At 41.9% G+C, this 12,869-nt stretch overlaps 1 protein-coding gene across 3 annotated transcripts in view; it reads right to left on the minus strand.

Annotated features, from left to right (window-relative positions):
- Positions 1–677: 677 nt before the first annotated feature.
- Positions 678–12,869, minus strand: part of HNRNPAB (heterogeneous nuclear ribonucleoprotein A/B) — a 28,919-nt gene continuing 16,727 nt past the window's right edge. For all 3 annotated transcript variants that reach the window (XM_073573723.1, XM_073573721.1, XM_073573722.1), the window contains exons 5-9: positions 12,406–12,537; positions 5,823–5,916; positions 1,326–1,481; positions 1,123–1,205; positions 678–983 (exon numbers count right to left, since the gene is read on the minus strand). In XM_073573723.1, coding sequence (XP_073429824.1) covers positions 1,135–1,205; positions 1,326–1,481; positions 5,823–5,916; positions 12,406–12,537 — 453 coding nt within the window. In that variant the 3' untranslated portion in view covers positions 678–983; positions 1,123–1,134. The remainder of the gene's footprint in view (positions 984–1,122; positions 1,206–1,325; positions 1,482–5,822; positions 5,917–12,405; positions 12,538–12,869) is intronic.

Genomic DNA, 12,869 nt, shown 5'->3' on the forward strand with positions numbered 1-12,869 from the left:
GTCGCTAGGTGATCGCTGGTGAGCTGTCACACAGACAGCTTCACCAGCGATCAGCACAGCGATGCCAAGCGTGCGGCATCGCTGTAAAAAATAAAAATAGTTATTCTCACCTTCCGACGTCCTGTTCAGCCATCCGGCCTCTCTCCACACTCCGGTCCCAGTGATCCTTTGCATGAATGACCGCGAGACTTTGTTATCCCTCGAGACCGTGACATCTCACGGTCATTCATGCAAAGGATCACTGGGGCCGGAGCTTGGAGAGAGGCAAGATGATTGAACAGGACGTCGGAAGGTGAGAATAACTATATTTTTTATTTTTTTTTATTATTTTTTACAGCTGATCGTTGGTCTCCCGCCTGTCACACACAGCAATGCGTGCTGGCCAGCGGGAGACCAGCGACCAAAGAATTGTCCAGAGGTTTCTTCCAGCGATCAGCGATACCAGCAGGGGGGCCGCTCGCTGATCGCTGTCACACACAGCGATCTCGCTGGTGAGATCGCTGTTAAGTCACAAAAGTTGTGACTCAGCAGCGATCTTGCTACCGAGATCGCTTAGTGAGACGGGGCCTTTAGGGTAGGTTAGCATATCTCCATTTCCAATGTCCAATTGTGGTGTAGACATGCATGCCCAGACAATCCTTTCAACTTGCACTTACAATTTAAACCACAGAAACAGATTAGTCAAAGTTGTTTTTATTTCAAAAGCTTTGACAGCTTCAAAAATGTAATGGTGAATTTGCACATGTAAAATACCTTACAATACACATTAGAATCCAAAAGGTACCAAAAAGTACAGTAAAATTAACACTTCCAATTCTGGAAATGTATGACACAAACAATACAAAATAAAAAGGTGGAAGTTGACACTGGTTCCCTAGGATGAGGCCATCTGTACAAAAGGAGCAAGAGTCCTTAACTCCAAGAGGCAGTCCCTAGAAGCAGAGCTGCAGTTTTAAGCAGACCCCCAAATCAGCTGTATTTACCTAATGATAGAATAATAAATCATTACTTATTCATACAATTTAACACTGCCAATCTGTACAGTATACATGCAAGTCTGGGAGAATGAAACTTTTTTTTTTTTTAGAAATTTGTGCCACATTGGAACTCCTAAATGCATACCTGAAGAAATGTTCAGTATGGCTTGTAGTTATTTTGATGGCCACCACGTCTAGGAGTTTTTCCATAATTTGCACTGCCCTGACCTAACATGGGGGAGGGAAAGAAAATAAAGGCCTTGGAAAATAGATTCTACATTGCTCAGGTGTATAGCAATGAAGAGTTTAGAAGAGTTTTTTCTTGATTTCTAAACTAGTGACACTTACTGTAATCATAACCTGGTCCATATCCATAATACCCGTATCCAGTGTAGTCATAGCTTCCATAGCCACCATATCCTTGTTGGCCATAGCCATATCCTTGATTGCCATAACCTTGGTTCCAGTAACTGCTGTATCCTTGATTCCAACTTTGTCCTTGACCTAAGAAGACATTTGTCAGCACGTACCAATATCTGAAACAAACATGTATGGAGAAGGTGGTGGAAGAGACCTAAAAGAATATTCAGTATAGTGGAAGGGGTTAAAACTGATGTCCATAGTACAGCTATGCATAAATTGGTCCAAAATGAGTATTTTAAAGTCTCCTCAGCGTGATCACTACGTGGTGGCCTAAACATGTCAGTTTACACTTCACATTTTCAAGCCTTAAACATGGTAATGCATTGAACAGCGTTTTGTTGGAAGCTATAAAATATCTGAGTGCCAATACCCAAAATATTAGTCTCAGTAGAAGTGTTGCACAGCCAATGATTACTTTTAGGGTATGTTCACATTGAATTTAAAAGCTTCTACCTGAAAAGACAGCATCACAGCAAGTCTTCACATGAAGCTTTTTTGATTTTCCTGAATGAAAAACTCAAGGCCATGGCCAAAAAACTGCAACATAAATTGATGACAAGCCATTTTGAGGTCAGGAAACCACATCACAAGTTAGCTGTTTGAATGATACTTTCTAGAAATCCAAATTTACTGGTATTGTAAAACAGTGTTTTCTGCATGAAAATGTCTTGACAAGCTTTAATAGCAGAAGCGAGTGACATTTCTAAAATCTCATTCACATGGTCTTTCCAGAATTTGTCATTTTCAGGACAATTCTGCAATTCATGGAAAGAAATATACTACCTTTTAACATTCCATTAAGAGCAACCAAAAGGGGCAGTCATCTCCAAAATACCATTTCAATATGGAAGGATATAATATTAGCAAATACCTCCAATTAGAAGAGTAGTGTAGTTCTTCTGATTTGCTATGTCACTTACCTTATTTGCAAGGCAATTGTTTACGTATCCATGACTATGACAAGTGACAGTTTGATGTTGAGAGGTTGTAACCATGGATACCCAAGCTACTGCATTACCTTGCACATGGGGTAAATGACAGCCAGCCAATTAGAACTATACTACATTTCTAAGTGGAGGCATTTGCCAATATTACACCTGTTGCATATTGGAAGAGGATCTTGGAAGATGAGATTACCCCTTTAAGATCCACTGCATCTCCCATTGGTTTTACAGTGAAAAACTAGGCCCAAATTCATCAAGAATAACACTGTTCACACCAGCTTTGAGGGAGTCTACTGAAGTCAGGTGACCGAGTCACTAAGGCACACGTCTTAGAGAATCAGGCATGTCTGAAAAGCCACAAGTCCTGCATTTGGTGCAGATTGCAATAGCATCTACTGGTGGAAAAATATTGCAAAGTGTGCTGCACATTTCCCCTTCACATCACAAAGTGAAATTCACAGCATGTCAAAGGGTGAAATGTGAGGATGATCTGCAATAAGTGGGTGATAAGTGGCTAGTATAGATCTTTTTATAACAGAAGCTTCATAATACTGCAAAATTGTCAATTTTAAGCCAAATAGCCTTAAAAGGGAATGTATCTAAAAATTATCCACCGTTTAAAGAAAAAACATTTTAATACTAGTAACACAAACTTTGTTTTATACTTTCATTTGCAGAGTAAAAAAAAACTGCACCAAAAGAAAAAAAAAGAAAAAAAAAAAAAAAGAAGTCTTTGCCATTTTCAAAATAGCCATTAGGGTTATTTCAGACAGGCTTGCATTCTGGGTTTGTTTAAAGGGAACCTGTCACCAGTTTGGGCCAATATAAGTCATGGCCATCACCTTTCAGGACTGATATACAGCATTCTATAATGTTGTATATCTGCACCCAACCCGACCTGCAAAAGAAAAGTAAATTATACTCACCTGCGGGGTGGTACGGTCTGAGGAGTGTCCATGTTCTTGGTCTGGCACCTCCCATCTTCCGATGCCGCCCTCCTGCTTGCTTCGTGTGGATGAAGCATCCCTGCGTCATCCAGTCTCCTGGGCACAGCACTCCTGCACAGGGGTACTTTTCTGCCCTGTTGAGGGCAGAACAAAGTACTGCAGTGCGCAAGTGCCAGGGCTCTTTGACCTTTCCCAGCACCTGCACACTGCAGTACTTTGCTCTGCCCTCAACTGGACAGAAAATTACCCCTGTGCAGGAGCACAACACAAAGCAAGCAAGAGTGGCATCACAAGATAGGGGTGTCGTTCTTCTTGGTCTGGTGCCTCCTATCTTCTTGCGATGCCACGCTCCTGCGCAGGCACACTTATCTGTCCTGTTGAGGGCTGAGCAAGTACTGCGGTGCGCAGGTGCCAGGAAAGGTCAAAGAGCCCTGGCACCTGCGCACTGCAGTACTTTTCTCTGCCCTCAACAATGCACGAAGCAAACAGGAGGGCAGCACCAGACCAAGAACATCGACACCACTTGGACCAGACCGCCCCGCAGGCGAGTATAATTTATTTTTCTTCTCTTGCAGGTCGTGTTAGGGACAGATATACAGCATTATAGAATGCTATGCATCAGCCCCGAGAGGTGGTGGCCGTAACTTATATCGCCCAAAACTTGTGACAGGTTGCATTTAAGTTAGTTTTTGCTTCTCAACCCAGGCAGGATTACAAAGCTAATTGACATTAAATAAAATGTGACTACAGATTCCCTTTAACTGTTTATATGGGCACACAGGTTAGACTGCTGAAGAGTAATACCCATCTCACATCAGATGCCTTGTTGATAAATCTTTAATCCGTTTATGGAGATTACCTCTTCCAGGTTATAGGCAGGACATTGCCCAGAAGATAATGCTTCCTTCGAAATAAATGTACGTCACCTCTCAGCAATGTCGCTTTATCCCTGTGACATCAGCCGCTTGAGGGGAATTCTCGTGTGTGGCATTACTGTGTTTTTTCCATCAAGTGCTTTCTGCTCAGGTGCCGCTCCCAATGTGATTACACATGCACACAAGATAGCACTAGGAACGGCAAATGATGATGACAATACAGTAATGCGCATGCACGAGATTTCCTCTCAAGCGGCTGATGTCAGAGGGATAGAGCAACACTGATAGGAAGTGAGATGTGGTGATGAAGCATCTATAGGGCGGCAGACTGCCTATAGCTTCCAAGAAGTCCATTACACAAATGGATTCACAAGGATTTAACCACAACAAGGAATCTGATACGAGACACAGGTATCACTCTCCAGCAGTCTGTAACCTGTATGTCCATAATAGCAGGGCTGTGCAGTCACAGTACATTTTGGTGGAGTCTGTATAAAATGGACAGACTCCTAAAATATATAATAAATTGGGTATAGTTCAATGCAGAATGTGCTGTAAATTTTGAGTTTGTGTGATAGAAGACACCACTCCTTATAAAGTATGGTGATCAACATCTCATACTAATAGACAAGTATGAGAGCAGAAAGCTTGCAAACACAGATCACCAACCAGCAATTAAAAAAAAAAACCTACTCAAAACAAAAAAAATAAATAAAAACGACAAGTCAGACTATTAAAATCATTTAAAAAGCACAACTGGTTATGAGCACCACTGTTCTTAAATACATATATAGCTGTACATGATTGTAAGACATCCACTAGGTTACCACGTAATGCACCGATTCACATGGACATTGGTACTTCTGGTTTTATCGGCTCCGTATTTGCTATTCAATCAGTAACTTTACATTCACATGCTCATTAGCAGTTTAATGGTACGAACTACAGTAAGCCAGGCCTCTGCTATTAATGCCATGTGGACTACTTAAAAATCAGAAGTGTAGCTTATGCCCACTGTGTAAAGTGAAAGCAGCAAGATCTTTAGAGATTATATTGGGAGAAATTTAAAAAAAAAAAAAAAAAAAAAAAAAAAGGCAGCTTGAGTTACTAACAAATTTAAAAAAAAAAAACCTCCATGTGCACAGCCTTTAACAAATTAGATTAAGTACATTGGTCACTGACGAAACATTGTTTAAGTGTGAGCCCACGTTTATTTCCAATAAGCCCACCTCCATAGGAAGCCAAATAGCTGTCTGGGCAAGATAAGGAATTCTATTCCACCCCCCCCCACCATCATCTCAGGTGGGCAGTAGAACTCTGCCCAATACTGAAATCTAAGTGTCATTTACATGATGGTGCAGGTACATAGCAATTCTAGAAGCCCCCATATCTGCAGACTATTCGCTGCACATGGCATATGAAGAAACTGGTCATGGTTTCTTAGGTCTCATGTGGAATGACCAAATATGGAAGTAAATTAGACCGATAAACATACTGTATTATGGAATCAAACTCCAGTTTACCAGATTCATACAAATACTTTGTTTTTCTGTAAATCTTGGCATAACATGTGAAACATTAAGTCTAATGTAATATGTTCTCAATGTTTACTGAAACAGTAAGCAGGTACCCCAAGCCATCCCTTGTATTACTCACCTTTTCCACCCCGTCCACCTCTACCGCCAAAGCCTCCTCTTCCACCATACTGTTGTTGATATACTTCTTTAGGTTGGGCTATCTTAATCTCACACTAAAAACAAACAAGGGCACAATGTAGAAAACAATAGTTCCATCCCTGAATGAGGATCAGACTGAAAGACTAATATACTCAACCAGACCATATCTGTTCTCTAAACCAGTGGGAGACCTTTTTATGCCAAGAGCCACTTAGATAGTTATATCATCTAGGGGCTGCACAAAAGTCAAACTTGGAAGGTACCCAGCTAAATTTGGTCAAACCATTAACTCCCCCTGTGATGGCTAGACCAGCTTCTATTTGGTGAGGCATGCGATTTTAGGTGGTATGGATTATGTTACACATGTGGGAGTCTGGAGCACTTCACAAAACTTATAACAAAGTTGAAAGTTTGCAGCAGCAAGTTGTTCTGAACACTGTTGAATACTGCACTTATGTCTTCCTCAAAGAGGGAAATTCATCACTGCTTAGGGTACGTTCCCACTATCAGGAATTGTTGCATATTTACACAGCATTAAACCAGCACTGGCCAGATATTACAGCATATAAAGTGACGACCTTCGGCACTCAAAGGCTATGTGCACAAGCTGCGGTTTTGGCCACAGCAGTACTGCAGACCGTGTACGGTAGCATGTAAGTCTATGGGATTTACAATCTGCTGTGCACATGCTGCAGATTTTTAACTGCGGAAAAGCTGCGGTTTTGAATCCGCAGAAAGAAATGACATGTCACTTTTCTGTGGATTCTGCTGCAGTTTACCATCCCCCCACTGTAGAGATAAACCGCAGGCCAATCCGCAGGTCATTTTACCTGCAGTTCCGCAGATACAAATCCGCAGACCAATCCCCAAAGTAGTTGAAGTTTCAAATAATTTTCAATTTAATGAACAGCCAACAAAACGGGAAAACAGAGATCAATCCATCCGACGTTTCGGCATCATTGCCTTTATCAAGGAAGTCTGTATGGGAATTAAGCCGATAAAAGTCCAAATATTCAGGGTGACATGAAAGTCATGTCAATATAAACTGGTAGGAACAGGCACTATGCTGTGATGTGAGGATGCCAGTGCGCTTCTGGTGGTTACATGGATTGATGTCTGTTTTTCCCATTATGTTGGCAGTTCATTAAATTGAAAATTTGAAACTTCAACTCCTTTGTGACTGCGTGCTGAAGGTCATTATTTTATATTGTATTCTATAAATAGAGTGTACCACTTCTGACTGGCTCTATTAGATGTTACAGCATAGTGGATGGGATTTCTAGAAATCCTGCGTACACCGACATGTGGAGAGTCTCTTGCGAAGACGCAATAAACAGTATTAAATGCTGTAAATCAGCACCGTTCAGTGAACATATGTGGATCTACCTGCGTTCAATAGAAGGCAGCACCCAAAGCGCTACTTCCAGATAGTGGGCACGTACCCTTACATTACAATAGAAGGCAAGGGGGGGGGGGGGGGGGGAGAGTTCTGCAGTAATATAAATATATATAATTTACACACACACACACATTAGGGTTTTACTATATAGTGTGGTTGGAACACGATTGCGTTATGCCGATGGTGTCTACGGTGGCCCAAGCCAAAAGATGGCTGTGCGATCACCCAAGGATGGTGGCCTCATGCTCAGCACGAGCTGACACCTCCTCCCTGCATGTCAGACACTGCTCTATTAATGCTCTGCAAACAAGTCAACATTTAAAGGGAGGGTGCCGTGTTTTTTCATAATTTAATGTAAAAAAGAAAATAGTATAAAAAAATATTGTCCCCCAAGCTTGACTCAGTGGTGTGTATGGTTTGTTTTTTTACTGTATTAATGCAGCCACTGGGGGCTGCCATCTTGCCTTTCTGGCTGCTGAACGACACTTTCCATGCTCATTTACGGCAGTCCCTGGGCATAAGACATAACAGTCGGCTCCCGACCCCTATCTGTATCATTGCAGCGGCATCAGGAGTGAACTGAGCACGCCTCTGTGGGCAGCTCAACTCACAGCTGTAGGTGTGGCCAGGCGCCATCTTATTGGAGCCCAGTGCTTTCTTGCTCCATTTACACTCTATTGCAAGTCCTGGATGCTGTACTGTTCCTGCATAACAGCGCTTGGATGTTCACTCTGCACATACCAGCTGCAGGAGAGGAACCAGGACAAGCTCCTGGAGACTGAGCTGCTCTTTCCAAAACACCCGACCAGCTGCTGCCCCTGCAAAACATAGGAGCTGCTCTTGGCCATCTGCTGGACATCTAATCCTCTCCTGTGTGATACTGACTGCTGAGCCGTGTATCTAATCCTCTCCTGTGTAATACTGACTGCTGAGCCATGTATCTAATCCTCTCCTGTGTGATACTGACTGCTGAGCCGTGTATCTAATCCTCTCCTGTGTGATACAGTCTGCTGGACATCTAATCCTCTCCTGTGTAATACTGACTGCTGAGCCATGTATCTAATCCTCTCCTGTGTGATACTGACTGCTGAGCCGTGTATCTAATCCTCTCCTGTGTGATACTGTCTGCTGAGCCGTGTATCTAATCCTCTCCTGTGTGATACTAACTGCTAAGCCGTGTATCTATTCCTATCCTGTGAGATACTGACTGCTGAGCCGTGTATCTAATCCTATCCAGTGTGATACGGACTGCTGAGCCGTGTATCTAATCCTATCCCATGTGATACTGCTCTCCTGAAATACTCTGTGCTGCTGTCACCCTGCTGGTTTTATGTGTGATCTATATGGTTGTATTGTGTATGATCTATATGGCAGTATTCTGTGTGAAGTATATGGCGGTATTATGTGAGAACCCTATGGCAGTATTATCTGCTAAAAGGGGACCCATTCGAGGATGGTTCTAGCTGAGCACCTGCACACGGGTCAGGGGTAATAAGTGCAGTCAGGGGAGGGCTGGTGAGGCAGCTGAATAGAGGGGTCTCATTTTTATCGTTACTATATGGCTACATTTCCCCCAGCCTGCTTCCCAGCATCACCCCGGACTGCACCGGTCGCCTCGCTTTCACACATCGCCAGGACAGGATCTGAGAAGAGGAATGGGGTGTTTGCATGCAAAGTCTGGATCAGAACAGGCCATCAATCAGCAGAAATGTTTCCTGGATTTCTGTGGTGCTGTCACCCTGCTCCTCCCCCATATATCTCCCTCTGTGCCCCCCATAGACCAGCACACTGCTCTCCTTAAATACTCTGCTGCTGTCACCCTGCTCCCAGAATCCTTGCTGCCTGCCATCCTCGGTGACCGAAGACCCCATTCCTCTCCTCAGATCCCGTCCTGGCGATGTGTGAAAGCGAGGCGACAAGGGCCTGATGTATGGTGGAAGGAGCAGGGCGACAGCAGCACAGAATATTTCAGGAGAGCAGTGTGCTGGTCTATGGGGTGCACCCTGTTTGGTGCCAGGGATTGTACATAGAGCGCTGTGTTTTGTACACCTGGATGGACCATCTGCATGTCTGCTCTACAAAAATCCAGGAAACATTTCTGTTGGTTGATGGCCTGTCCTGATCCAGACTTTACATGCAAAGACAGTCAGTAACTTTGCAGGCCCTATCAAAATGGCTGCTCACTGTGCTCCTAGATGTCATCCTCTCTTTTCCCTCAGCAAACACCCTGAAGGGGAGGACAGGAGACATCACACCCATGTCAGCAGATTACGCCCATAATTACTGCAGGGCAGTAATGTGAGCTAGTTGTACACTAGGTTTTTGTGCCAAATTTCAGTAGCTGCTCCCCCTAGTGTTAACAAGTGGAAATGCCAAACTTTAAAATTATTTTTCATATTTTACAAAATTAAAAACAAATGATAATATTTAAGAAAATGTAAACATTAATTCTTTACATTTTTTCAATTGCTGAAATTTTTTTTTATGGGATGGCACCTTCCCTTTAAGATTGTTTAACCCTTATTGTCCAGACCAAATTTTTCAAATCAGACCAGTGCCACTTTGTTGCAACTCTAGAACGCTTCAACATCGTTTGAGATTTGTTTTTTGTGACACATTTTACTATATTAAATTTATGTTCATATTCTGTTTATAAAATTATCAGAAATTTGTCAAAAAAAAAAAAAAGTTTAAAAATTAGCAGTTTTCAAACTTTGAATAATCCCTTTAATCCAGAGAGTCATACCACATAAAATGGTCATTAAACATTTACCTCAAGTCTGCTTTACATCAGCAGCATTTTTAAAATATCCTTTGGTTTGTTAGGATGTTAGAAGGTTTAAAGTTGCAGAAGCAATTTTTGCAAGGAAATTTACAAATTAACTTTTAGGGACCTATTGAGTTCTGAAGACTTTGGCGGACCCATGTCGTAAAATCCCCAAGAGTGAGACCATTTCAAAAACAGTGCCCCTCAACACATTCATAACTTCTGCCAGGTAGGTTATTAACCCTTCACGTGCTTTTCAGCTATGAATGCAAAGTGGTATGTCAGGAAGGAAAATGTTACTTTTACTACCTAAATATTTGCTATCTTCTGAACAGGCCGCTACAGCCAGCAGACGTTTAGACCGCTATTTGGCCATGAATTGCCATACTAATATCAGGACCACACAAACATGATCTCAGGGTGCCGATGGGGTTAAAGAGGGAGCCCCCACACTTAACCATTTAGATGCTGTAGTCCTGATTGACAGCAGCATTTAAGGGGTTAAAAAGCCATGGTTGATGCCCAAACCAATCAAGGCTGATACAGCAAGGTGTCAGCTATAGTGTACAGTTGTCATGCTGCATTTTCACCAGTCGGGGGGGTGCTATTGTCCGATATGTGGTCACTAGGTGGCTAAAAAAGCCACAAGACAAAAAAAAAAAAAAAAAAAAAAAGAAAAATATTAATCCAATAAGTGAAAGTCAATTCACATGAATCTGGTATTGCTGTAATCGCACCAACCCAAAGAATAAAGTTGGATAAATAATGAGGAACAGCGTAAAAAAATAAAAAAATTTCACCTGCTGTTGATTTATTCCGTCTCTTAAAAGGTGCCACAATTTTTTTTGTATTAAAAATATTTGTTTATCTAAATTTAATGCAAAATTATATTTAACATTATTTTTGCAGACAGTGGGGGCTGCCATTTTGCCTTGCAGGAGTGTAAGTTGCTACATGACACTTACACTCTGCAAATACAGGGGTCACTAGCCAACCCTACACTTGCATTGAGCTGCTCCCTGCTGTGATTTGGGCACGCCCTGGGCTGTCCAACTAGTAGCAGAGCTAGGAGATCGGCAACATTTTTCTGGAGCCCACAGTGTATTTTGTGAGCTCCACTTTCCCCCTAGGTAGCGACTAGATCAGAGTTGATTTTTTGAGGTAATGATGTCACCAGAAGGTCACTACTCTGCCGCGTCAGCGTGATACAGCGAGCAGCACCAACTAACAATCTTTCCTGCCTGCCATCCTCTGTGACCATCTACTTGTCATTATAACTTTACAGTCACCAACAAAACGGCTCCTGTGTTCCTAAATGTCATCCTCTTATCCCTTAGCAAACACCCAGAAGGGGAGAAGTGACATCACACACACGTGAGCAGATTTAGCCTATATTTACTGCAGTGCAATAATGCGAGCTAGTTGTGCACTAGGTTTTTGTAAAATTTCAGTAGCTGCTCCCCCTAGTGTTTAAAAGTGGAAATATCAAAATGATCAAATTTTAAGAAAATTTAAACATTTGTTACATTTTTCACTTTTTTTTTTTTTTTTTTTTTAACACACACTCTAGGCACTTCAGAGACTCCAAACACGACAAGGCATCCACTAATGATTTCAGTCACATTTAAAAAGTGAAACTGCGCTTCAGAGCCGTGTACTTCCACGTTCCTTTAATTTTTGTGAAGCACCTTGAGGGGTGCAGTTTAGAATGGTGTCACTTGAGTATTTTCTATCATACAGACCCCTCAAAGACACTTAAGCTATGTGCACACGTTGCGGATTTGCTGCGGATCCACAGCAGATTTTCCACGCGGAGTCACTGCAGATCTGCAAGTGATTTACAGTAAATCAATGGAAAAAATAAACAGCTGTGCACATGCTGCGGAAAAATCCACACAGAATCCGCAGTGGGTTGTTTTAAGCAGCATGTCAATTTTTTGCGGTTCCACATGCGTTTTTACACCCACTCCATTATAGAAATCTGCATGGGTAAGACGTATGCCAATCTGCAAAGAATCCGCCTGCAAGAAATCCGCACAAAAAAGCGTGGATTTTGACCTGCAGATTCTGCCAAGAGATGCAGATTCCGGGCAGAAAATTCTGTATGCAAATCTGCAGTGTTTGCACATAGTCTTAAAGTGATGTGGCCCCTAAAAAAAGGTTTTGTAATTTGCTGGAAAAGTGAGAACTCTGGTCGACTTAACCCTTATATCTTCCTAAAGAAAAAATTTGATACCAATGGAAAAATAGACATGTGGATATGTCAATTAACTATGGTATGACAATTGATTTAAGGGCATAAAAATGGAAACATTCCAGAGTTACCATGTAAAGACTGTCTGAAATGCAAAAATTTGGCCTGATCAGAAGATTCTCACAAAAAAAAAAAAAAGTTACCTTGCTACCACTGACGTTATGGAACTTCTTTTCCAAAATCTTTTTTACAGGGTCTTCTTCTTTGAACGTAATGAACACAAAGCCTCGTCTTTTGTTGGTTTTTGGGTCCATTGGAAGTTCAACTGCTTCAATCTGAAATGTGACATTTAGTAAGGATGCAGTTTGTTAAATTCCCCCCCCCCCCCAAATATTTTCTGGTTTCAGGGCAACTTAAAGTAAATATAATTTCCTCAACTCCACTGATCAAATGTGAGCAGCGTGGCAAATTTAAGGTTGTAAATGTAGAATTACTACAATCTGAAACATTAAGACCACCTACCAACACACAGACAGATCTGTGATTTGTAGGTGGTGTTCAAGTTTTAAATACTCCAGATTTACCACAGAGTTTCCAACTCTTCAGGATTTACAAGTCCCAATTGAATATGCCAAGAACAAGGACTATGATTTCAGAAAACCACATG

Source organism: Dendrobates tinctorius, unplaced genomic scaffold, assembly GCF_039654945.1.
Source record: "Dendrobates tinctorius isolate UK_male_01 unplaced genomic scaffold, ASM3965494v1 ptg000036l, whole genome shotgun sequence".
NCBI lineage: Eukaryota > Metazoa > Chordata > Amphibia > Anura > Dendrobatidae > Dendrobates > Dendrobates tinctorius.